This window comes from Peromyscus californicus, unplaced genomic scaffold (assembly GCF_007827085.1).
Source record: "Peromyscus californicus insignis strain IS unplaced genomic scaffold, ASM782708v3 Scaffold_15__1_contigs__length_86483966, whole genome shotgun sequence".
Classification (NCBI taxonomy): Eukaryota; Metazoa; Chordata; class Mammalia; order Rodentia; family Cricetidae; genus Peromyscus; species Peromyscus californicus.
The window spans coordinates 85,954,904-85,982,647 of record NW_026294447.1 but is presented as its reverse complement, the minus strand read 5'-3'; the positions used below and the strand labels follow the sequence as shown (position 1 = coordinate 85,982,647).

Genomic DNA, 27,744 nt, shown 5'->3' with positions numbered 1-27,744 from the left:
CAGCTACACAATGAGTTCAAGGCCAGCCTGGGCTACGTGAGATCCTGTCTAAAAAAAAGAAAACCATTCACTCATGCTTTCATTTATCTCCCTCCCCCCCCCCTCTCTGATGCACACAGATACACAACTGTGTGTACTTGATACACACTAAGATTTGAAGAATACCGTACTTTGGAAAAATGATTCTCTCCAGGCTAGAGAGATGGCTCAGACGTTAAGAGCACTTCTGTTATATACAAGACCTAGGTTCGGATCCGAGCCAGTTCCCACATGCAGCTTATGACCATCACTAACTCCAGTTCCAGGGATCTGAAGCTCTTCTGGCCTCCCTGGCACTAGGCACACATGTGGTGCACAAACAGACATGCAAGAAAAGCACTTATACATATAAAATAAAAATAAAAAAATGATTGTCTTAATAAGATAAAACTAGATGAAAACTTTAAACAATGTTATAGATAAAATCATTAATTGCTTATATAAGATAGGTCAGCATTCCAACAGGCAGAAATAACTATATTCTGTGGGTTCAAAACAGAAGAGAGGACATCAAAGGGGAAGAGGGAGTGCTGGGAATGCCTGAGGGGAGTGGGAGGGGGGAGGTGCGAATTTCATCAAGACATGTTGTTCACACATATGAAATGGTCACATACATAATAAAAGATATTCTGAAATAATTCTAAAATTAAAACTCACTTTTTCAAAGATTGCTACTGTGGATCTCCAAAAATTAATTTAAAAAAACAAACACTTTTCCATTAAGGTTGATAATTTAAGAGTCTATATTACAAACTGACACAAAAATAAACTTCTTTATATCTGTCTACACATAAAAATGCTGTGACAAGGGGTAAAAGCCGTAGAATTTTCTCCAAGATCCTTAGACAGAAGTTGGAAATGTTAGTATGTATCCTTCTGGGTCCTTGTGCTTGTTGACAGCTAGGGATCAGCACAGGGCTTTACATGATGGGTAAGCATTCTACCACTGAGCTCTATCCCTAGCCCTAGGACACTACACTTCTATGAGTAAAAGATATTAAGAATAATATAATCAGATCAAAAATTAGGTCTTAGGCTTTATAAATCTAAGGACTTTGTTACAGGAAGCTCTTGCCTTACCTTTAATAATTCAAAGTAATGCCAACAATGATACACTGGCACCAGCATAAGCCGTGGAAGGACGTAACGAACAGCCTCCTTAAAGCCATCGGCAATGGACTGCAAAGTAAAAAGACACAGCATACCTCAGACCAGAGACACAGCAGCTGTGCCTACGGGAGACAGCTTTAGATACAAGACACAGATGTGTCACGGGGATCCTAGGGCAACTGGAGTACTAGCAATCAAGTTTTCCCCACTCTATCCCCCTGCACATTATTGATAAATACACACATTTCTGCATCTGTTAGATAGCGAGGTAACTTTGACAATGCTGTCTACAGATTTTCTTCAAACATCTGGGTTTCCACATACCGTAAATAAATTTTTAAAAGCTATTTAAACTCTTTTTTTTTTCTTTTCTTTCAAGACAGAGTTTCACAGTGTAGCCCTGCCTGTCCTGGAATTCGCTCTGTAGACCAGGCTGGCCTCGAACTCACAGAGATCCACCTGCCTCTGCCTCCTAAGTGCTGAGATGAAAGGTGTGCGCCAGCACCTCCTGGCTATTTAAACTCTTTGTGTACTCTAAGATGGGCTGATCAAGTTGGCATACACTTATAACCCCACCTGTTGGGAGGCCAAGGAAGGATGGTTGCACATTACAGGCCATTCTGGGCTACAGATCTAGAACCTATCTTTAAAAAGAAACAACAGCAACTCATAAGTAAAAGGAATAAAAGTTCAAGTCACTACAAAGGTTTTTAAGGATGTTGTATACTATAAATGTTTCTAAACAAATTCCCAGTGAATAAACTTCAGACTTAGCTTATTTATGGAACACATTTGGTATATAACTCACCTGACCAAGCTAACTCTGCTTTCAAATGAACAGCTACGTCAGACCGACAAGATTAAGTTCTTCTAGCATTTACTGGGTTGGTCTGAGTGCTCCTGCTCTCTAAAGCTTCATGTTGAAACCTAACCCCCATGCATTAATTAGGATCTGGGGACACACCCTCAAGAATGGGGCTGATAACCTGATAGGCCTAAGGGAGTGTGCTGGCTGGTCCATTACACCATCTGATGGCACAGTGAGATGGGCCCCCATGAACAAAGCAGAAACCTCCTCAGACCATGAATCTGCAGCATCCTGAGTCTGGAATCCCCAGTCTCCAAACAGTGAGAAGTCAACTTCATCTCTTCAGCTACCCAGCTGATAACATTTTGTTACAGCTGCATGATGGACCAGCACAGTGTTAAGCTACTTACTATACACTGAGCTGACTTTGTCAGCTGCGTAGTTCTAGCTAGAACCAACACGGCACTTTAAAGCCAGCCGACAAAGACCATCTAGTGTATTAATTTGAAGCGGGATGGCTACTCAAGTGCATCCCCAAATTTTTGGACTGCTAATTATCAGTAGAAATACCTGTCTGATAATAACACACGCTAACATTTACTGAACGTGTAATATACGGCAAACATTATAATGCTTTACATATATTCTCCTGTATATCTGTGTGTGTGTGTGTGTGTGTATGTGTGTGTGTGTGTGTGTGTGTGTGTGTGTGTGTGTGTGTGTGTGTGTGTTGCACATTATCACAGCATGCATGTGGAGGTGAGAGGACAATTTGAGGAAGATGGCTCTCTCCTTCCACCCTGCGGGTCCTGGGGAGAGTACTTGGGTTGTCAGGATTGGTGGCAAGTGCCTTAGGGTGCACAAGGCACTGGGTTTGACCCTTAGCACCCCCTCGCCCCGCCTCCAGGTTCTACAGATCCTCATCTCACAGAAAATAATTCCTTGTGTTTATTGGCTCTTTGTTTTGTTTTGGCCTGGGAATTGAAACCAGGGCTTTTCCATGTTATGGTAGGTAAGTGCTCTACCACCAAATTACAAACACAGCTCAGGCTTCCTAATAAAACAAAAACCAGAACTTAGTGTGTTTAATTATTATGCCAGGTTCTTAGATGCAGGCTGACCAATTAATGGCATTCATCTTATGGTTTATATGGTGCATAACACTTCATTTTTTAAAAATCCCACTTTGAAGTAAACTTTTGAAATTAAATGAATTTTTTACTCTATGTTGACAGATTTCTGAGAGCTGTCCAGCAGAAGTTAATGCAGGGGCTTCACATTAAAGATGGTGGGCAGAAGGCAGTGCATTCAGTTTTAAACGTCAGAGTTGAGCCAGGTGTGGTTGTGGACACCTGTGACCCCGGCTACCCAGCAGTTCAAGGCAGAAAGATCACAGATTTGAGACCAGCCTGTGCTGTACAATGTAGTAATATCCTACCTCAAACACAAACAAAAAAGACTATAGATGAAAATTACTAGCAGAGTATTTACCAAGCAGAGATGCTGGTCCATCATGCAGCTGTAACAAAATGTTATCAGCTGGGTAGCTGAAGAGATGAAGTTGACTTCTCACTGTTTGGAGACTGGGGATTCCAGACTCGGGATGCTGCAGATTCATGGTCTGAGGAGGTTTCTGCTTTGTTCATGGGGGCCCATCTCATTGTGACACACACACACACACACACACACACACACACACACACACACACAACCTAGGAACACAACTAGGAAATAACCAGCACACACATGAGGGAGAAGTCACCCAGGAGAACACAGGAGCACTGAAGCAGGAGCTGATCTAGAACTTGGATAGGAACAACAATAAGGAAACTAAGAAGAAACCAGAGATAACAAGGACGAGGAGAAATTATCATGGGAGCCAAGGGACAAGAAGAGACTGAAGAAATACTACTTAACCAAATAGTCTCTGGATATGGCAACAGGTTTTGTCCAAGGCAGTTCTTAGTGCTGTAACTTGGTTAGGACACAGGAAGAACTGGAAAATAACAGGGAGACAGCAGATTGCAGAGAAAAACCAAAGGCAGAATATCCACAGAGAAGTGAGGTCTATTTACGTGTCTGCTTGTCTTAGGAGCATCCAGCTCTGATCACAGTTACATGCTAAGAGGACCGAGCCATTCTAGAAGTTTCCACAGCTAACAAGCAGTCAAACACCATCTATGCCAGTACACCCTTTGTTGTAACTGTTGACGGAGTAAAGCTGCAATTCTATCTCCCTCTACTTATTTCGTCTGACCTAAGAAATACCTATGCCCTTCTTATAAGGTGTTTATCTACCCAAGAAATATCCATGCCCTTCTTATAAGGTGTTTATTGCCTTTAAACAAAGATCTTTAGCCAGGTGGTTGTGGTGCATGCCTTTAATGCCAGCACTTGGGAAATAGGATAAAAGGGTAGATTATTGAATCTCTTTTAAAAAGCAACTACTAGTTTTAAATATTTTACATTGGATTGGATATTTATATATTGTATATAAATTTTGTATATTGACACAAATTTGAGATTATTTTTGTTAGAACATATTGTATATATGTTTCTACTCTTGTTCAAGGTATTATACCTATACAACTCCTTTAATAATGTAATACAAATTTCTAGTCTTTGAAAGTTATTACAAACTAATTAGGATATAAAGAAATGGAAGTTAGTAGTCATTACAATCAAACTTGTAGTCATGTTAGGTATGTTTTCAAGGTCAAACAGATATATTTTAGACAGACAGGTCATCTTCAAACACTTCAGAGCGCTACAGAATATGGCATTTAAGATGTTTTAATAACACAGGTTCTTTTTTTCATGACAATGAGACATGTCTGCTCCTGGCAGTACAAATCTACTTCAGAGAAGATGATGGGCACTGAAGAAACTCCATATGGAGTTTACTTTCTTTGCAGCAAAAGTTAGTCACTGGGCAAGAAAATGCCCTTGCCTCGACTGCTGACAGTATGCTGTCCAAAATGGACAAGCAGAAAACAAAAGAAAAGACTGCTGAACTTTGCCAAGACAAGGTAGGACAGCCCTTCAGAAAATCACACACATGCACACACACACAAAATGGATTGGAAGGACTAATGAGAGATTTTTCCACTTTCTTTAGAAAGATAATGAAATATTTCTTTATTATTTCATGATAAAATAATAACAACACTGAATTCAAGTTTACCTGAAAATGTAGAGCAACCGCAGGTCTGGCCATCAACTTACTGAAGTACTCATTAAACTCTGGAGAGAGAACGTCCTGTGACAATGTTTCATAGGGATCAAACGCTTGCTCCTATTTTTAAAAATAACGTAATGTGTTAGGTTTACGGAAAATATATATTTATACTAATATGATATATATTATTTAACAACAATATTTTGTTCATGTTTCCAATGAGGTCTTATTACCTTTGATTCTCTACTTTTCAGTGAAAACAATAGCTATGGTTACAAGGGATACATTTTTAAAATATCATGGACCTTAAACAGTAGATTACAGTAACAGGTCTTAAAAGTAAATGGCTGGTTTTATGGTATCCAACTACTAAAATGTGGTTTGTTTTTTGTTTTTTGTTTTTGTTTTTTTGGTTTTTCGAGACAGGGTTTCTCTGTGTAGCTTTGCGCCTTTTCCTGGAACTCACTTGGTAGCCCAGGCTGGCCTTGAACTCACAGAGATTTGCCTGGCTCTGCCTCCCAAGTGCTGGGATTAAAGGCATGCGCCACCAACGCCCGGCCAATGTGTTTTATCCCTAGGAAATTTAAGGTACATTTCTTTGTAAAAGAAAGCTATAAATGTAAACTTACCTAGGTTAAAATGAATTTACTAAATGATATTCTTAAAGAAAGCGAAGTCAATACCTTTGTTTTACCTATTCTAGAGTTTCCAAAATTAGAAGACTAAATACATAGTAAACACAGAAACTGCCTAAACTGTCTAATTTCATATTTATAAAAATTCCAGTTATCTGAGAATGATCAGTAATTGAGATTTATTTCCTTTTTGTACCTTCAGAATACAAAATAGAGAACTGGAGGGATGGTCCAGCAGTTAAGAGCACTGGCTACTCTTCCAGATGACCTGAGTTCCGTTCTTAGCACCCACAAGGAAGCTCACAACCACCTGTAACTCCAGTTTCAGGGGTCTTACACCCTCTTCTGGACTCCACAGGACACATGTGGCACACTGCCATACATGCAGGTGCTCACACACAGACACAATAAATACTTTCTTTAAAGAAAGGAAACAACAAAACAATATGGGGGTTTTTGTTTTGTTTTATGGATTGTAAAACAAACAAGTACTAACATGTTTAGCTAGGCAGATGCTCAGGAAGCAGAATTGTCCACTGCTAGGAATGTTAAAATAGTACAGCCCATGAAAAGTTCTTCAAAAAACAAAACCTATTTTCCACATGGTCCAGTATTCTCATATGTAAACATACCCCAGTAACTGGAAACACCACAACACTGAACAGGGTTCTCCAAACGTCCTTCAGCCAATGAGCGGGCAAACAGAACATCACACAGGCTGTGCATTCCTTCTCAGAAATGCTTGCGATACACAAGTGTTTCAGATTTTAGAGCTTTTTTGGTTTTGGAGTATTTACACAGACTTTACTGGTTAAGCATCTCTAGTCTAAAAATCCAAAACGTCCTTAAAACCCAAATTAATTAGTGCTGGCTCAAAGTGATGGCTTTCAGGACATACCGACTTTGGATCCACAGGTTAGGGATGTTCTAACTAGGTGGAACATGTGTCAGAACATCACTCATCCACGCAGTAGCATAGATGAACTTTATAGCATTATGCTAAATAAAATAAACAGCCAGAAAACAACAAATATTATACGAACCCACTTATTTAAAATATAGGCAAATTTACAGAGATGGAAGGAGATGAGTGGGTATCAAGAGCTAGGGGTGGGGAGTGGGAGGAAAGGAGGCTATTATTGCTCATTGGGTAGTTTCTATTAGGGATGATGAATTAGTTTTGGAACTACACAGTGGTCATGATCATATAATAGTAAGAATTCAGTTACAAGCACTGTACTAGTTCCTAAATTACACATTTAAAAATAATTAAAATGGGGCTGGTGGGATGGCTCAGCAGGCAGAGGCACTTGCCACCAAGTCTAATGATTTAACTGATTCCTGAGACCCATAGGGTAGAAAGGAGAGAACCAGCTCTTGCAAATTGTCCTCTGATCTCCACATGCATACACACACAATCAGGCATACACACAGAAACACACGTGCACACAAATACATGTAATAAAAAAGTGGTTAAAATGTCAAATGTTACTTTCTTATATATTCAACTTTAAAAATAAAAACAATACAGCATTTTAGAGGCAAAGTACCTTTAAGGGTATAGCAAGTTAATGAGACCATAAATTAGTTATTAGAATGTAACATGTTTTATGAAGAACAAAGGCTGAGCCAGGTACTGGGGCTCAGGCCTGCAACCCCACTCTCAAGAGGTTGAAAGTCTGAGGTCAGTATGGGGTATACGCAGGGTTCTACATCCCCAAAAACAGAAACAAAGACAAACCAGTGTTTGGTAATAAAATAGACATAATAAAAGTAATCCCTATTTTCAGAAGACATAGGCAGAGATTATGAAAGTGTGTGACTTTTGTACATGCAATCTAAAAGCAGCACTTTTAAAGACCCAATGGCCAATGAGTATGCAAAGCTACCCAACATGCTTTTATTTAAAAAGAGGAAATATAAGAACAATACATATGCTCATGTATAATGATCTACAAACAACAATACGTTTGTGCTGTGTGAGATGTCATCTGTCTGCATGTCTCTGTGAACATGTCCGAAGACAGCTTGCAGGGGCCAGTTCTTCATTCGCACCTTCTCGGTCAGAGGGATCCAACAGCTTGTCAGGTCTGGCGGCAAGCACCTTACTGCTTAGCCATCTTGCCAGCCTTATATATTTATACTTTTATACTTAAAAAGTATGTCTAAGTATATTTACTAACAGAAAAAAGGACAGAATGAAAAACATTATAAAACGGAAGGACGTTGTCTTGTAAATATACACATAGCTTTATAAAACACAGAGAATATTTATATAAGGATAAATGTAGAGGACTGGAGAGATGGCTCATAGTTAAAAGCATTAGCTGCTCTTCCAGAAGACCTGGGTTCAAGTTTCAGCACCCACAGGGTGGCTCATAACTGTCTGTAACTCCAGTCCCAGGGGATCCAATGCCCTCTTCTGGCCTCCTTGCACACATGTGGTGCACAGACATACATGCAGGGAAAACACCCATACACATAAAATAAATCATTTTTAAAGGGATAAATGTTGTAAGTTATAGTGGCCTCTTTATATTTAATTTTGAATACTTTTACAAAAAGGTATATCATTTTATAATCATTTAAAAGAACAAAATAAGATTTGACTTAAAAAAAAAAGAATAGAACCTTTTGATTTTTGAAAATGAAGTCTAAACCCCACAAAGCTAAAGAATGATATCAGCTGGGCGGTTGTGGTGCACGCCTTTAATCCCAGCACTCAGGAGGCAGAGGCAGGCGGATCTCTTGTGAGTTCTAGGCCAGCCTGGTCTACAGAGTGAGTTCCAGGATAGCCAGGGCTACACAGAGAAACCCTGTCTCGAAAAAACCAAAACAAACAAAAAAAATGATTATCAACAAATAATTTCCTTCACCTTAAATGTACTTAGGGTTAAAGTAAGTAAATGTGTGTGTGTGTGTGTGTGTGTGTGTGTGTGTGTGTGTGTGTGTGTATACTATACTAATTATTAGTATTAATATCATACTATTAGTATATAAGCTTTCACCATAAATGCTAGCATTAGTACACTATAAAGAAAGTTTCAGTAGCTGGGCATGGGCACACTCTTGCATCCTAGCCACCTGAGAGGCTGGGGCATCAGGGTGGTAAGTTCAAAGCTGCAAACCCAAAGTGCTAATAAATCAACATAACTGAATCTTGAGTATTTTTTATAGTAGTCAGCAGGACCTTCTAAATTAAAAAACATTTATTACTAAATTTCTTGATCTAATTTTTAAGACTTTACTGACAGTTTGAAGTGGTTTTGTATAGTTACCTCTGCTAAATCTTCAAAACAGCTCCCAGCTAATGGGTGAGGACTACTTTCATCTGTCATTTCCACTGTGTCTTCAATCAACCCTAAAAGTTTCACAGTCAATTCATGTATATCTGAAATGTTACTGAAAATCTTTTCAATTTCCTGAAAAATAAGAAAGGTTGAGGTATGTCAGGTTGAGAATCATGCTTACACATTAACAGCAAACAGAAGTGGACTGAGGAACGGCTGAGTCCGTAAAGCGTATGTCAACCTGAGCTCAGGTCCCAGCACCCACAGGAAAGCCAGGTGCTGGTGGGCAGTTGTGACCCTGGGGTGGAGGGGCGGTCAGGGGGATCCCTGCTGCTCACTGGCTGGCCAGCCCAGCAGAAGAAATGAGCTCCAGGTTCACTGGGAGAGCTTGTCTCAAAAGGAAGGGGGCAGTAAGACAACTCAGCTGGTGATTGCTACTGGGCAAAATCACCTGAGATCCATTCCCAGGACACACACGGTGAAGGAAAGGACCTAGTTCCACAGATTATCCTCTGACACACGTGCACACCACACACAATAAATGTTAAAGATGTATTTCCATCGGGTTTCATCAAAGTATATTCTAAGACAGTAAAAATCAATCATGAATACAAAGAAAATTTTAAGAATCTCTTGGATCAGAGGCAGTAAGTATACTAGAAACTATAAATTCTAGATAGCTTGAATTTATAATCCTCAAATCTCATAGATACCTCTATAAACATCAAAGCACTTCTTTATAAAAAAGAAATGCATCTGTGTGTTTTGAAATTGGCTAAGATGCTGAAAAAATGAAGGTCTTAAAGAGTAAGCTGATGATAACAGCTAGGGTCGGAATGAACATGACTCCTACTCTAGATACAATTGAATTGTTCCACTTATTGCTCATGTTCTAAATTTTAAAAGGCACTAAAGATGTCTTCAAGCGGCCCTGCTTGAATCACTGTTATATTTAGTGAAGCCATGAACACAGTAGACACAAACAGATCACATTGCCCACTAGCCAGGCTACAGTTATCCTAATATCTTGCGACAGGAATATAACAGGCTAAGGAACATGATCAACCTGCACGTTGAATCCCGGCTCCACTACTTGTGTAACATAATATGTTTGGCTTTTGTCCTGGTTCTTCTGATGGAGCTTCTAAAACACTGGGAATTTCCAGAGTGTCTCTGATCACTCCTGAGGTTATGCTAACAAGGTTACTAAGGGTGAGGATTAAAGGGATGGAATGTTCCCTCGGCTCACTGACTTCTGGAGTAGGGTAGGAGAGTGAAGTCCAAGTTGTACAAAGACTCTCGAACAAGGTTGCTGAGCTTCTAAGCTGTGAACACATGGAGGTGCCAGGAGCACGGCTTCCCAGGAAGAACATGGAAGCTAGAACCCTCAGACCTTGTCCCATCCTTCCCTCACTGCTGTTCACCTTGGGTCCCACAGAACCTATCCCTCATAACAAACTGGTCAACTTAAATATTTCCCTGAGTTCTATGCCACCCCAGCAGATCAACCGAACTCAAGGAGGGGGTCATAGGAACTTCAATTACTATAGCCTGCTGGGCCTGAGTCCTTCAGCCATGACACAATGTCTAGCAGGATAACATCAGGACTGAACTAATGGACAGGATAATTTATCTGAGGCTATCCTCTGAAGAGCTCCTTAGTGTGCAAGGGGCTCAGAGGAGACACACCTCTCACAGAGTGATCTCTCCTGTGAGAGATTACAGAACAAAAAGTTTGTTTTTCCTTTTACAACATGCAAGAAGAATGGCCATGGATTAAGATACAAATGACAATGAACCTCTGACACTTAATATGTTTCACACATTATTACAGGCCTTTGACATGGGTTTTATCTTTTAAGCTCTATTTATTTGCTCATTTGGTACTGCTAAGGACTACAAGGAAGTGTTCTTAGCAGTGGCCTGTACTCCTTCCTAGCTTCATGTCCCCTTATCAGACTGGCACCACAACATCCCCGTATTACAAATGAGAACCCAGGCACCAAGGAGTCAGAGAATTTGCCCATGGCCACACATCCTGTAACTGAGATCAATCTTAACTCATTTATTACTTTTCCAACATTTGCCAAGAACTATTCTCTGATCTTGGATGGTCTTCAACTCAAAAGTTTATATTGTCATCTACATGGGAAAAACGTTTATAGCAGATATGGAGAGGGAGAAAAAAGGAATTCTTACTTCTAACCTTCAGTGTATCAAACCTGCATTATCCAGTGAAAAGAGACAAATTAATTTAGGAGTGAACGCTGGTGGGACACAGGAAAGGCCCAGAAGGGAGCATTAACCAATAGCGTTTGCTACCCTTATTCCTAGTACTGCCACAGAAAACCAGTATATAATGTAGTAGAAAGAGCTCAAATCCAAGCCCTAGTGCTGTATTGAATTTAACTAACAACTATTTTACAGCAGGAAAGTAGAAAAGTGATGTCTGCCCTACAGATGTCACGTGTGTAAGGATCAAACAAAATTGAATCCTAAACTAAACTTTAGCAGAAGTTAGCAACATTATTAAACTAAAAATGTATGCAAAAGAAACAAGTCAAGGCCAATTAAAACACCTTGAAATACCATTTGAATCACTCTTCTGGAAAAGAGTAAAATCTACCAGTTCTGAAGCACTCAGACAGCTGGCCTGAGCACTGTGTCTATTTGTTTATTCTAAGTTATTGTAGTGAAGAACTTAGAAGGTATAAAATAGGTAAGCTTAATACGAAATAGTTTTTAAATATAGGTCAAATATACTTAGAGAGAAACACCATTGTTAAAGTAAGGAAAGAAAAAAAGAAGGAAACCCATATTTTTGTAGCTGGATTTCCTGGAATTGGTTTTCCTTTGCTTACTTGAGACAGTGTTTCACTACGTAACCTAGGTAGGCCTGCAACTCCTGATCCTGGGCTTTAGGCACGAGGCTCACATCCTGAGAGACTGACTTGTGATGCTACAGAGAGAAAAGCACTTTGAGCCAGGCCCTTCAGCCATCGCTGCCCTGTCGGCAAACAGGAGACCACTGCCTTTGATTCTTTACTTGGGACATGGCTGTTAAACTTCCTGCTGCTGGGCTGACAGATGGCTCAGTGATTAAGAGTACAAGATGCTCTTCTAGAGGACCAGGTTCAATCCCAGCACTCACATGGCAGCTCACAAACATCCCTAACTCCAGTTCCAGGGGATCCAATGTCCCCTTCTTTCCTCCATAGGCACCAGGCAGACATGTGGTGCACAGACACACATGCAGGCAAAACATACAAAACAAATTATTTTTAAAATCAAAATATGCCGGGTGGTGGTGGCGCACACCTTTAATCCCAGCACTCGGGAGGCAGAGCCAGGCGGATCTCTGTGAGTTCGAGGCCAGCCTGGACTACCAAGTGAGTTCCAGGAAAGGCGCAAAGCTACACAGAGAAACCCTGTCTCAAAAAAACCGAAAAAAAAAAAAAAGAAAAAAAAATCAAAATACAACAAAACTCCCATAGTTAGTCCCAGCACTTTTGAGGCAGAGGCAGGTGAATCTCAAAGTCAGCCTGGATTACACAGTGAGTTATAGGCCAGCCAGAGCTACATGGTGAGAACCTGTCTCAAAAACAAGACGAAACAGAAAAACCACAACCACAAAACTGAAAACAGCCACTGCTGAAGCTTGCAGCCTTAAAGGCCCCACCAGAAGGGAGAGCGCCTCCATCCTCCTACCACTTCTTCACCATTCCAGTGAGTGACTACATCTCATTACACCTGACTAACCTGCTACTCTGCAGCAGCAGACAATGTCGTCATTCCGTGACAACCCCTCCCCTTGAGTCTCCATGTCACTGCACTTACACCTGTGTACAATTCAGATGGTTCTAAACTCAGAAATATGTCAAAAGAACACTGACACGCGAGTGTGGTAAATAATATACTAATGATTCACTTTAACCTGCTATTTGCTTGAGGGACACACAGAGTTTCAATCCCCGGAAGCACTTACAGAAGGCCTGAACAACTTCCTGTCAGAAAGAAAGGCTTCCCGGAATACTTTGATGATCATATTCAGTTCCCGTAGGTACTGTCTTTCTTCTGCAATTTCAGTTCTGACAAGGTCATAGTAGTTTAGCTCACCGGAAGAACTAGGTTCATCTTCACAGAGAGAAACCAAACCTATATCATCATCCTGGTCAAACATGTCCATCAGAACCTGGAAAGCACAAATCAGGAGGGTACAGTTACTGTCCTTCCTTTTGTAAAACTGTTTCAAACTACTGCAATTAAAACGTTATTAAGCAGTAAGAACTGTATGTTGCACACACAAATTTCTATTAGGAAATTTAAGGGAAAGTCAGAGGAGATGGTGTTAAACTGGATATAGCAAAATTAATGTTTCTGGAATACACATGTATGTGCATATGTACATAAGACATATACATATCTACACATATACATAGTTGTATATAATAGCAAAAGGAGTATGCTTTTAGGGAACAACCATCTGAGACAAAAATCACAGTTCTGATTCCTAGACAACTATGATCATAGATAAGTATTTATTCTTATGAAAGTCATATTCTTCCTATATAAAACACAACTAATGGAAGGATTGGTGATGTCTAGCAAATGACTGGCATCCAACATCCTTGCTGTGTACACACCTGGGCAGAACTGAAGGAAAGCATGAAGTGTCATAATAAAGGCAGGTCATCTGTGACAGTGTGACGCTTTAGAAAACACAAAGTGTCATTACAAAGGCAGGTCATCCACAACAGTGACGCTTTAGAAAGCACAGTGCTCTCTCATTCAAGTTGACATCAGAAAGATTTTTATGAAAATTCTGTCTGTACCAAACAAATGACACTTTTCTTGTCATTATTACTTTGTGCATGTATATTTGTATGTATATGTGTGTACACAGTGTGCAGGTGTCAGCTAACAGACAAGAACTATTCATAAATCAAAAGCAATGGGAATAAGGTGTCTATATACTTTATTACTGTTATTTAATTGGACCTTTAAATAGTTAACTATATATTCAAAACTGTTAAGAGTTCAAGAAGCCAGGCATCAGTGATGCACGCCTTTAATCCCAGCACTTGGGAGGCAGAGGCAGGTAAATTTCTGAGTTCATTCTGGTCTACAGAATGAATTCCAGGACAGCCAGGGCTATACAGAGAAACTCTGTCTTGAAAAACCAAAAAAGAGTTCAGGAAAGGGCTTGGAAAATGGTTCAGTGGTTAAGAATAACTACTGTTCCTGCAGAAGACCCAGGTCCAATTCCCAACACCAACATCAAGCGGCTCAAACCACCTGGAATACCACTTCCAGAGGATCTGTTGCACTCTAACCTGTATCGGTACCTGTACACGTATGGTACATACAAGCTCATGTAGGTACACACATATATACACATAAATAAAAATAATTTTTAAAAAGGAGTTCAGGAATGATGTGAGTTGGGGATGGGGACACCCTGAGGCTACCTGAAGGAATGGGAGGGAAGAGTTGGGGGTTCCGGTAAGGAGCTGGAGGTGCAAATAATCAAGATGCATTCCAGTTCCAGAGAATCTGAAGCTTTCTTTTGACCTCCACAGGCACCAAGCACATACATACAAGTAGGTAAAATACTCACACCCATAAAAATAATCAATCTACATAAGTAAGTTAACTATATTCTACTTTTTTAAAAGAGAAAGGAGCCAGCAAGATGGCTCAGCAGGGTGCTGGTTGCCAAGCCTGACAACTGGAGTTTAGCCCTGACTTATAACTTGTACGGTTAAAGAAGAGAAGCAGCGCCTGCAAGCTGGTCTCTGACCTCTGAGTGCATTCCCTGGGGACACACACACACACCACATGCACATAGAAACACTGAACAATTTCATCAAGTTTATGTTTTTAAGAGTTCAGGGGGAAAAAGAAAGGTATATCTCTGGAAAGAAAGTCCTGTCAGATGAGAGGAAATTATGATAGTTATTAAACACATGATTTATGAGCTCTTGAAATAGTGATCACTAGAAACAAGTTTAGATTTACAAAGTTCATACCATGTCAAACAAGCTCATTAACTCACTCACATAGCTCAAATCACAAATACAGTCATCTGCATTCTCAGCTAAGCACATGACTGCCTCTGTGACAAACAGGAGACTGTGAAGGAAGTCTGAAGCAAGGATCAGCAAACTAGGGTGCACACGCCAACTCCTGCCCACTGTCTATTTCCATCAGTTTTACTGGCACACAGCCCAAGTCCATCCATTTAAGGCTATTTTTGTGTGCTGCCAGGGTGAAAATGAGTAGTTGCAACAGAGACTACAATAGTTATCATCTAGCTTTGTGGGTTCTTGGGGGACTGCTGTTGTTTTATCGTTCTGAAACAGGGTATTAATATGCAGCCTGGAACTGGCTGAGAACTCACTGTGGACACCAGGCTGTCCTCTAACTTTCAGCAATCCTCCTGCCTATGACCACTAAGTGCTAAGATTACAGGCGTATACCACCATGCCCAGGTTTTGTCTGGCTCTTTACATATTTGTTGATGTTGAACTGTACAGGAGGTAAACAGTGACAGAAAAGTGGTACATCTTAAACCCAGAAGGATGTCTTCAATCTGTTTAAAACTTTATTCCTTATATTGCTCTTTTAAGATTCTTTTTTTGAGCAATTTCAACTAAAACAAAGTTGCTCAAACTTATATATACTACCAAAAGCTGGAAAGGGTATAGAAAATGAATGTCAGAATTAGGTTTTTTAAATATCTTGGTGTGTGATAACTTCAAGACAATATGAAATTTTCTAAAGTTAAATTTGAGTTAAGCTTATAGTTGTTAAAATTCACAATATGAGTTGAAGAAAAGAAAAGCAGAAGAGTACCTCACTTACAAAAGTCCTCAGAGGTTCAGAAAGTAACAGGGTGATATGGATACTCAAAAGGTTAATACTGAAACTATAAAAGAAGGGCATAAAACGTCAAGGAGAGGGCCATTTCATAATAGTCAGTGTTGGTAAAGGCAAATCTCGATGCTTGTCTTTAATTTTACGTCAGTGTAGGGGTTGGAGGGAATGCTCAGTGGTTAGAGTCACAATACCTTGCATCATCTATCTAAGGCCACTGAAGGGAGAGGATGGACAAGACAAGTAAGGTAGGAATCCCTGAGGGGAGGGGGAGAAGCTGTGGGTGGTTCAGTTCAGGATGCGGAGCCTAGAGCACTCTAAGACGGGGTGGGGTGGGGTTGATGGAGACAAGGCTCACTTTCAGGGGCTCACTGTTCTTGTGGAGGACCTGGGTTCGGTTCCCAGGCAGCACTCACATCAGGGAGTTTACAGCTGCCTGTAACTTTAGCTCCGGGGGATCCAATGCCACCTGGCCTCTGTGGACACTACATGCACTTGGTGCACATAAATTCACATGTACACATAAATACAATTAACATATGAATCTTAAGAAAAAACCCAAAGGGACAAGGTGGGTGGGTGGGGAAGCACAGCCTGCTCTTGGAGACCATGACCAACTGGAGTAGACATCATTGCCACTCAGACTCACGGAATCCTGGGAGGCCGCATGGGCAAATGGAGGGTGCCTACCACAGTAGTGGGAGGGGAGAGACTGGTAACACATGGGAGAACTGCTCAATAAGAAGATATAGTAAGAAAAACAGAGCCAGAGGCTTCAATGACTGATATGAAGAGAGAGGACTAAAGTGAAATCTTAAATGACTGGATTAGAGAACTGGGAAACGGGGTGGTGGTGGTAGGGGTGTCCTGAGAGAGACAGTGTGCCTCCAACAGCAATGAGCTAGCTCCTCTACCCACCACTTTGTGTTTATAAATACCGTTCTCTACTTCAGAGGAGCTCAAGTGTTGATTGTTATTATTTGCTGTTGTTTTAGAGAAACAACTGATTCTAAGCTTGGAAAGTGCCACATTGAACAAGATGAACCTAGACTGTCTACCGCTGAAATAGAGTACTCCCGAAAGACAAATACTACATATTTAAAATAGTCATGTTTACAGAAGCAAAGAACAGAATGTTGGTTCAGAAACAGGGGAGAGAAATGAGAGATGAGGGCCAAAAGGTAGAAAGTCTCAATTAGACAGAAGAAAAAAATTATATCTAACGCAGAGCATGGAGAATATATTAAATAACGATGCACGGTACATTTCAAAATTGCTAAGACAGTAAGTTTCAAATGTTCTCACCACAAATATTTGAGTTGACATATAATAGTATAAGTTTATTCCACACTGTATTTATAAATCATAGCCACAGTGTAACTCCTAAAGTGTAAACCCACAACTTGTCAATTTATACTTAAAAATAAACAAAAAGAAATTATTCCAAAAAATAGCAGAAATAAAGTAAATTTGGAGCTCCCACCTGACCTGATCAAATCTGTGATAATTTGAACATCTATAAAACAAATTATGATCCACTGAGTAAAGTAAGAACCTGTAAGTCCATATTTAAATGAACCAACAAACCTAAAGAGTACTAAAGAGTAAGAGACAGTCCCGGAATATTTCACAAAATTTTTGTTAATTATAAAAGGAAAAACAGCAATTGAAAAAGAAGATTGGTAGACAACAACACCACTAATGAATAACACTGAAAGTGAGCTGTATGCCATGTGAAAAATTACAATGAGAACATAGTGTACGTCTATGAATTCCTGCTAAAGGCTACAACCTGATTCTAGTAAAAACATAACATCAGAAAAAGTCTAAGCTGAGGACCATTAACAACTGACTCGTAGTTCTCCAGTGTCAAGGTCATAAAAGTTAAAGAAGAAAGGACTTTTTCTAGGAGAAGAGAGTCATGACAACTAAGTAAATAACGCATGACTCTAGACTAAATCCCTTTGCTATGGAAGAGGTCCCGGAACAACAGCACCCCGCACCCATGTGCCCATGTGCTGGCTTCTGACGGTCTGACTACTGTGCTGCAGGGAAATGGTCTTGTCAACAGAACATCCTGTGCAGGCAGTTTACTCAAAATGACGCGGAACGCGACGGAGTACTACACTTCCAGCTTTTCTATCAGCTTACGTCACTTTCAGAAAACAAAAAGTATGTAAACATGGTTTTAGAAGTCAAAATAAAATGCAAGGAAAATCAGTTTTTAAATTAAAGTATAGAATGACAGAACTCAACTATAGGTAAAAAAAAAAAAAAAATAGTATTTTCAAAAAATAATGTGGCCTGGAAGTCTAACCCAGGCCTGTTAAACCTCTGCAAACACCACCGTTCGCTAAAACTTCCTAGTGACAAGCAGCGGCATGCACTAACCCAGACGCACCAGCCCCAGCAGTCTTCTCTGCTAAGTCTTCCTAGGCTCTGACGCGAGCTGACTGTGTCCTCCACTGCACACTGGATTTGCTGGTACATGTTTAAGTCGCACTGCATTGTGTGTTTATGGTATTTTCATTTCACACTGACACATGTTCCTTTTGACACAGGATTGCTGTCTTACTCAGTGTTGTACTTTCCTTGTTGTACATGAGACATATACTTCAAGCAATGCTGATTTAGCAGGTGAGGTAGAAGGAGGAAAAAAAGAGGGAGGGAGGAGATGAGGACACGAGGGACTGGGGTCTCCCTCAAGCAGTCAGTACCTATGAACAGGAAGAAAGGACCTGTGATCCAGAGAGGACAGACCAGAGGCAGTAACTTGTCTTGAACTGTTTCTTCCCGGCCCATGCCCTAACTGCCTCGAGACGCCAAACATGCTCTTCACAATCACTTACATTTAATAGACCAGAAACAATGCTGTATATTCTCTTTTTTTTCTTTTTTTTTTTTTTTAATTTTTCTTATTTTATGTGCATTAGTGAGGTGTTAGATCCCCCAGAACTGGGGTTACAGACAGTTTGAGCTGCCATGTGGGTGCTGGGAATTGAACCTGGGTCCTCTGGAAGAGCAGCTGACGCTCTTAACCACTAAGCTATCTCTCCAGCCCCTGTATATTCTCTTTTAAACATTCAAATCTCAGGAGTGTGTGGTAGCTCATGCCTAGAATTCCAGCACACAAGAGGCAGGAGGATCTTGACAGCAGTCTAGGCAAGTCCAAGGCCAGCCTGAGTTACATAGTAACACCCTGTCACTATAAAGCAAGGAAAAAACTGAATAAAATAAACATTATCTAAATAAACTACTTTTCTTCAACTGATTTGGGTGTTATTTTGTCCCCTTACCGCCCCCCACCATGTAAAGATTCTTGATGGAAAAAGAGAATTCACCCCCCAACCCCCCAACCCCCCGCCACAGATGCTGAACTCTGAAAATACCTAATAAGCTAGTATTTTCTGTCTTTCAGTATCAGGCATTATAAAATTTACTAATGATATATTACCTGGTATGAAGGCACACCCCTTTAAACCCAATACTTGGGAGGTAGAGGCAAGGGAACATCTAGGATTCAAGGTCAGCCTGGTCTACAAAGCAAGCTTCAGGCCAGCTGGGGCTACATAGAGAGGCGATGGCTTTAAAACAAAAACCAAAAACCTAATAGCATCATGTACGTCACGATGCACGCTGATAATCCTAGCACTTCAGAGCCTAATCAGAAAGATCATGAATTCAAAGCTGGTCTGAGCTATACAGTAAGTTCAAGGCCAGCCTGGGCTACACAGTGAAATCTTGTCTCCAAAACAAGCAGGGCCAGTGAGATGACTGAGCAGGTAAAGGCATGTGTCACCAAGTCTGATAACCTGAGTTTAATCCCTGAGCCCCACGGTAGAAAGAAAGATAGGATACCTGGAAGCTGTCCACCAACCTCCACATGTTCACACACACACACACACACACACACACACACACACACACACACACACACACACTCACAGGGAGAGGTAAATAAACTCTTAAATAACATCCCAAATAAATAAAATGAGTAAAGGTACTGAAGGCACAGGTCAGTGGCAAAGCACCTGCCATTCAAAGCGCTCCTTCTGATCTCTAGTACTAGGAAAGAAACGAATTACTGGTATTGCAGGAAGAAGTACTTCCAGTATCAGCTTACATTTGATATGTTAACCTAAAATGTGTGAATTTAATACATAAAAATCTCCATAAACTTGAAAAAGAGACTTCATTAAAATCATTTTTAAAAGAGCAAAATAAATTTCCACACAGCTATTAGGACTCAATTTAAGACTCAACACTTTCTAACACTTACCTTATCTGCACACATTGACACTTTAATGTCTTGCTGAGATATTTCATAATGCCGGATATTAAAAACATAATTACCAGCCAATTTCAAAATATCTGCTGAGATATACTCCAATACAGCCACAATGTAGAGGGACACATGGTAGTCCACTTTGTACCCCAAAACTTCCTGTTAAAAAAAGATAATTCAATTTCAAAACAAAAGTCCTTTCAAGTATCAACTAAAAACTTAAAACTCCTACTTCAGAACTGGGGTGGCTTAGCAGCAAGGCCCTGAGTTTAAGCTTCAGTACTGAAAGAAAAAAATTCCTATCTACCATTTTTACTCATAAACAATTTTTTTTTTCAAAGACAAGGTTTCTCTGTGTAGCCCTGGCTGTGCTGAAACTCACTCTGTAGACCAGGCTGCCCTTGAACTCATAGGGATACCCCTGCCTCAACCTCCCGAGTGCTGGGATAAAGCATGTGCCACCACCGCCTGGCCCATAAACAATTTTATAAAAGCAGAATATCTCAATATATGGGTACCATAGGACAGGAGTTCTCAATCTGTGGGTCGTGACCCCTCTGGAAGTCACCTAAGATCATTGGAAAAACTCAGGTTTTTATATCACAATTCATAACCAGCAAAATTACAGTTATGCAGCATCAACAAAATAATTTTATCGTTGGGGTCACCATCGTAAGGAACTGTATTAAAAAGTTGCAGCATTAGGAATGTGAGAACCACTGCCATGGGATATAAAATTAACAGTTGGTCCTAGTATTATTGATCTTAGAAAAAATATATACTCTAACAAGTCCACTATTTCATCAAATGATAGTACATGATTCTAACAGGAAATCTTGAGCTATATTTTTTTAACTGAAATTAAACTTTTTTCATACAACACATTCTGATCACTGTTCCCTCTCCCGCATCTCCTCCCAGATCCTCCCCACACATTTAATGCCAAGCCACCTTCTCTTTCTGTTTAGAAGACAAACGGCCAAATAAACAAAACAAATAAAACACAGAATATTTTAAAAAGTCATGAAACACACAAAGAAAACCCATAAAAACACAAAATCAAAAAACATACCAAACAAACAGAAGACCAGAAAAATAAAAAATGTTGGGCTCGATTTTACTGACAGCTTCTTAACATCTGATTGAAAACTCCTGTGACAAATACCTTCTTTCTGCAAGGACCCTGCTTTAAAATCATTATCTAGCCTGGTGTGATGGTGCCCGCCTTTAGTCCCAGCACTAGGGAGGCAGAGGCAGGTGAGTGTCTGTGAGTTCTTTGGTCTACAGAGTGAGTTCTAGAACTACACAGAGAAACCCTGTCTTGAAAAACAAAAACAAAAACAAAACCCACATTATCTTTTAATCACTGTAGTCTCTTTCAGGAGAGAGTTTCTATGTGTATGTCTGGGAGGGAGGGATGTTGCCTCTACCTGTAGGCAGGTCTGTGGAGCACTTTCTTGATTAATGATTGACAAAGAAGGGCCCAGCCCTCTGTGGGTAGTGCTACTCCTGGGTAGATGGTCCTAGGTTTTATATATATATATATATATATATGTGTGTGTGTGTGTGTGTGTGTGTGTGTGTATATATATATACACACATATATATGTATATGTATATGCATATGTATATGTATATATGTATATGAAGCTGAGCAAGCTGTGAAGAACAGGCCAGTATGCAGCATTCTGCTACAGCTTCTGCTTGAAGCTCCTGCCTTGGTTTCCCTCAGTGATGGACTATGAGGCATAAGCTGAGATAAACCCTTTCTTCCCAAGTTATTTTTGGTTGTGGTGTTTATCACAGGGACAGAAAACATACTGGAATGAAGGAGTTACTGAGACTTCTACCAAAAGGTCTGCACACAGCCAACATATTCTATAGATTATTCTCTAGTGTCCTTTTCCAAAGTCTACAGGTTAATTTAAAAACACTCAGCGCCTTCTGATATTACACTTTCTTAATAACAAAACATTGAGAATCATGGTCTACTACATTAGAACTGATAAGACATAGTACTGTAGTAGTCACTGGAAGATACCACAAAATGCCACATTGTGTTATTACTATTAACTGTGAGGGGGGAGGGGAGGACAGGGAGAATCTGAGCCATGGGATTTCATTAGGGTACATTTCTTTTTATTTTATTCTTTTCTTTGGGGGTGGATGGACTGCATGCTAGGGATTCAACCCAGGGTGTCCCTCACACAAAGCGTATCACTGACATAGACCTTTACTCCCTGTTTTTACTTCATACACATATTATAATGCATATAATGCATATACAAGCAGACCATTACTACTATAAATACACACTTAAATACTACGAAGAATCCCCCCAGTGTCTCATCTTTTATTACCTTCAAGGAAGGATGGATTTTGTCCACAGGTAGTAAAAGAGGATTTCTTCGCTTACGTTTCTCGATGGCAGACTGTGCATCAGCAATTGCCCATTTATCAATAGGATGAGGAAAGGTCTTTTGGACTCGTTCCTGTTTGGATCACAGTGGGGCCATTCAGAATCAACAGAAGTGTTTATAAATAAAAAACTCATATAAAACTCAACCTGATCAGTATCTTTAATACAAAAGATAGCAGGGGTATAGTATGTTTTGATTCAGGAAAAAAAACAACATTTTGGTTTTTAAAAAAGTCACCAGCCATGGTGGCACACCACCTATAATCCCAGTACTGCGAATGTAGAGACAAGAAGACTGAGTTCAGACCCAGCTTGGGCTACATGAAGAGTTGAGGCCAGTCCAAGCTACAGAGTAAGACCCTATCTCAAAATAAAGAAAAACGAAGGTCAACAGGACAATGAAGACTCTATTGTATAATTCTGTCACATGAATTTTTAAATTTGTCAGCCAGCACTGGGGAGCATAGTCAATGGACTGTCTGGGCAAGATGTGCAAGGGTCAGGTCTGAGCTCTAGCACAGTTTAAAAAAATATTAGGAAAAGGTACAATACATAGGAGCTCTACATCAACATGAAATAGTGTATTAGTAACTTGAACTGTGATTTTTAAGGTTAACATCATCTACTTAGAAGCCATCTCATCATTAGTATTTCCAGAAAGCCTCTCCCTGAGGAAACCCTACAGCAATGTAGAGCGGCGTTGAAAAGAACAGCTATCATGTGACTCGTAGAATATTGTTGGAGTTGGGGTGCTCAGAATGGTTATGGAGACACAGATCTCCATAAAAACAGCCCAAACCTCCTGTTCATTTAATCTTAAATTTAACCAGTGGTTGACATGAGTAAGAAGAACTATTTACCAGAATCGGACTCCAATTATGGAGTGTTTCCTATCTGAAAGCTGTATTATCAAGCTTAGGAAAATCAGCTATTGAAAGGATGTTTTGTTATATTTATTTAATGCTGAAATGATGCAGCAAAGAAAAGAGAGCTAAATGTTTTAATTTTAAGAGTGCCTGGAAGTTCTACTACTCAAACACTCTCAATTACAGTTTTCCTTTATATGGAAAGTTGTAACTTAATTACAAAATCTTCAAAAGAAAGTTAACAGTACAATGCAAAAATGGTTTCCAGAAGCTGCATTGACAAGTATTTTTAAAATCTAAAAATGCTATGTAACCAATGCAAAAAATAGTAATAAATCATGCAGACTTTTAGAGATTTACACAGCAGCACACACATACAGAGGTATGTGTGTTTCTCTATAAATGTGAACAATGAACTAATATCCTTAAAGTTTAATTTATCTTTTTTTTTTTGTTTGTTTTGTTTTGTTTTTTTGAGACAGGGTTTCTTTGTGTAGCTTTGCGCCTTTCCTGGGACTCACTTGGTAGTCCAGGCTGGCCTCGAACTCACAGAGATCCGCCTGGCTCTGCCTCCCGAGTGCTGGGATTAAAGGCGTGCGCCACCACCGCCCGGCTTAATTTATCTTTTATAAAGGTAATATTTATATGTACTAAAATGAGATTTTTTTCCTTGTTAAGATGGAGTTTTGCCCTGTACCCAGGATGACCTTGAACTTATGTTTTTCCTGCCTCATTTTCCTGTGTGCTAAGATTATTAGTATGTAACACTATGCCCAGATGCAAACAGTTTTAGTATGTAGTTTTATGAATTTTGAAAATGTTTACACCTATGCAACCATCATCCAAATCAAGACATAGAACATTTCTATAATCTTGATCTTCATCCTTCATTCCTTATTGGGTGTGTGTGTGCATGCATGTGCCATAGCATGTCTGTGAAGGCCAGAAGACAACTCTGGTGTTTCTCCCCACCCAACTTCATGTGGGCTGCAGGGAGCAAACTCATGTCATCACTCTGTGTCATCAGGAGGGAAGCACCTTGTATGTTGAGCCATCTTGGTCCCTGATTTCTAACACCATTGGTATTAGCAGTTTCTAAAGTTCATAAAATGAAATATCACATGTATTATTTTGAGTATAGCCTTTTTTACCCTATATTTTTGTGAAGTGCAGCTATTATCACACATAGTATTTCATTTCTTTATTTCTAATACTTTATGAATTGACTGTATTTGTTTGCCCATTAAGAAGGTTAATCTTGATTACCAGTGTAATTGGACAGCTTCTGGGCAGGCCTATGTGGTATTTTCTAGGAGGAGATTCAGACAGCAAGACCACTTCCTAGACAAAAGGTGTGGGGGGAAGCTTTTGCTTTCTGCCTGCTTGACTTTGCCCCTGGCTCGTGAGTGCATCTACCATGTTGCTGCCGCTCTCGCCCTTTGCTATCAGGAAGCCAGCTTCTTCGGCCTTCCAATGCGAACTCAAGTGGCTCTCCAGAAATCCTGTGTGTATCCAGCAGCAGACTGGGCCTGCTGAGGGGTCCAGTCTCATGAACTAAGAAATGACTAGGTTATCACCTCTCCTGTGTACAGCCAGCCAACCATGGGTCTACTCTAACCCATACCATAATTCTCCCTTTAATATGTATTTACCCTGGATGTTCTATTCCTCTAGAACCTGACGTTTCCACCTACTGTTATTGGGACATGAAGTCTTCCACAAGTCTCACGTATTGGGGCTTGTTTGCAGTTGGTGGGCTTTGGACACAGTGACTGGATCCTGAGGGCTCTGACCTAATCAAGGCATCAGCCCGTTAATGAATTTGTTACATAACAGAATTACTTGGAGACAAGGCCACTTGCTGTGACCTCTTCCTGTATCTCTCTCTCTCTCTCTCTCTCTCATTTCATCATGAAATGAACAGCCTTTGCCAAATGTTCCTGCTACTAGGATAGTCTACCTCATTACAGACTTAGACACATGAGCTGATGACCACAGACTGGACCTTTGAACCCGAGTCAAAGTGATCTTCCTCCTGTAAGCGGTCATGTCTGGTACTTCACCACAGTAACAAAACTTGGACGAATATAGGAAACTGGTACCACACAGCTGGGGCCACTGCTGTGGTGGTATCTCTGAGGTGGTTCTGAAGCCTTTGAGGGGCTTGTTAGGTCTGCAAACGCAGACTAGCAAAAGTGGTGCTTCAGCTAGGACTTAGTTCTGGGGAGCAAAGACAGCACTGCCCCCTAGAACGTGGGCGGACCACACTGCAGTGCCGAGGGTCCAGATGGAGCTGAAACTCTATGAGGTCAAGTAGGTAATACTCTGTAAAGACTCTGTGGCTGTGTTCTGGGACTTGGAGTAAGGCTGAGTTTAAAAATAACTCAGTAGAGGAAATCTTAAGACAGCACAGTGTTCAGATTGTGGCGCAGCTGCTACTGGTACCTTTTAGCCAGGTTTACAATGAGGATCCAGAGCAAAATGCCAAATAGAAAGACTGGGGAAATGTGCAGTTTGACCAAAAAGGAATGCTTTAAAATTGCAGACAAAGAAGACTTGGTTGTTTAAAAGATCAGTGATGTGATGGAGAGATGGCTCAGTAGCTCTAGGAGTGGACCAGGGTTTGAATCCCAGAACGCACATGGCAGCCAACAACCATCTGGAACTGTGGGTCCAGGGGAGTCGATGCCCTCTTCTGGCCTCTGTGGCCACCTAGCGGGCATGAGTCAAAGACACACATGCAGGCAAAATAGCTGTACACATAAAGTAAAAATGTATCTTAAAAAGATTAGTGACAGTAAAAACAAAAAAGAAAAACATCAAGTCAGTATGTCAGTGCAGGCCTGTAATTCTAGCACTTGAGAGGCAGAGGCAGGGGGATCAGGAACAAGGCCACATAGTAAGTTCAAGGCCAGCCTGTCTCAACAGGTGCCTTATCTCCGCCCCACATCACAAAAAGAAATCAAGTCCTTTGCAAAGTAAGAGTAATGGGAAGGATAACATAAAGACATGTAGGGAATTGGCCAGAACCTACCATTGCAGGATCAGGCAGAGAGGTTTTAACTCATTTAAGACTTGGCTGTGAGCCACCGGGTGCCCTGCCCAGTCATCTGGGAAAGTGCTTTTCAGCTTCAGGTGCTCGGATACCCAGAACGGCTGCTGCTGCTGCTGCTGCTGCTGTTGCTGCTGCTGTCTTACACAAGCTCAAGCTGGGGCAGGACATGGTCTTGGCCTTACAGTACTGGTTTTGCAGGCATGCAAAACACAGGAGTGATGAGGATCATGTAGGCTTCCACCCAGATTTCAAAGTAGGCAATCTGTGACAGGGTTAGGGTCCTGAGAAGGCAATGTGTGAGGCTGTAAGAAAGTCTAAGCTGCAATGGAGATACAAGGATGCTGAAGATATCAGATATGTGGAATGTATACTGAGGTAAGCTTCAGAGAGAAAGTCATGTCAGCTATAAATGGCAAGGCCACAGGAGTGGAGCTGCCCCAAGCCTGATGGGCCTTACATCTCAACATGCCCTGGATGCTGGACATGGGGCTACAGTACTTAATGCTTTCCCTGCTGGGTTTCAGTCTTTTTTGGTCCTATCATGCTTCTCTGCAGCCCACTCTCCCTTTTGGAATGGGCCTGTTCACCCTGTGCCACTGCATACTGGAAGTCATTTTCTTTTTGATTTTACAGAGAATCACAACTAAGATTGTTTTGATCTTATTGGAAACTTTAGATTTAAGCTTATAAACCATGTTAGAATTGTTAAGAATTTTGGAAACGCTGGGGATAGACAAGAAGCATTTTGTACTATGAGATGGCAATGAGTCTTTGGGCCAGGGGAAAAGCTATGGTTTGAACATGAAATATCCTTTATAGGCTCATGTGTTGAAATGCTCGTTAATACATGGTGGTGCTTTTTGGGGAGATCTGTGAACTTTAGGAAGTAGGGCAAGTTGGAAAAAGTAGGTCAAAAACTGGACATGTGCTGTTGAAGCATACCCCTGGTCCCCAGTCATGCCCACACTCTGCTCTGTCTACTGTGAAGTGAGCAGGCTTCTCTTTCCCTGCTCAGTTCCCATGGCTGTGGCCTGCTCCAACACAAGGACCAAAGCAGTTGTGGACTCTGAAAAGGTGGGCTGAAATAAATCTTGTCCTTGAAGCTGACCTCTCACAGGTTTCTGACAACAGTTGTGTAAAAGTAACCAGTGCACATACTTTCTCACTGATAGAAAGTTGAGCT

The 27,744-nt window shown here is 40.6% G+C and overlaps 1 protein-coding gene across 5 annotated transcripts in view; it reads right to left on the bottom strand.

The window, feature by feature from the left end:
- Window positions 1-27,744, bottom strand: part of Sos2 (SOS Ras/Rho guanine nucleotide exchange factor 2) — a 98,747-nt gene that overhangs the window by 38,705 nt on the left and 32,298 nt on the right. For 4 of the 5 annotated variants that reach the window (XM_052739676.1, XM_052739677.1, XM_052739674.1 and 1 more), the window contains exons 3-8: window positions 22,582-22,713; window positions 20,216-20,380; window positions 13,046-13,252; window positions 9,049-9,192; window positions 5,142-5,252; window positions 1,120-1,218 (exon numbers count right to left, since the gene is read on the bottom strand). In XM_052739676.1, the coding sequence (XP_052595636.1) occupies window positions 1,120-1,218; window positions 5,142-5,252; window positions 9,049-9,192; window positions 13,046-13,252; window positions 20,216-20,380; window positions 22,582-22,713 (858 nt within the window). Of the gene's footprint in view, window positions 1-1,119; window positions 1,219-5,141; window positions 5,253-9,048; window positions 9,193-13,045; window positions 13,253-20,215; window positions 20,381-22,581; window positions 22,714-26,540; window positions 26,843-27,744 lie in introns of all 5 variants that reach the window. The other variant, XM_052739678.1, reaches the window with a different exon arrangement.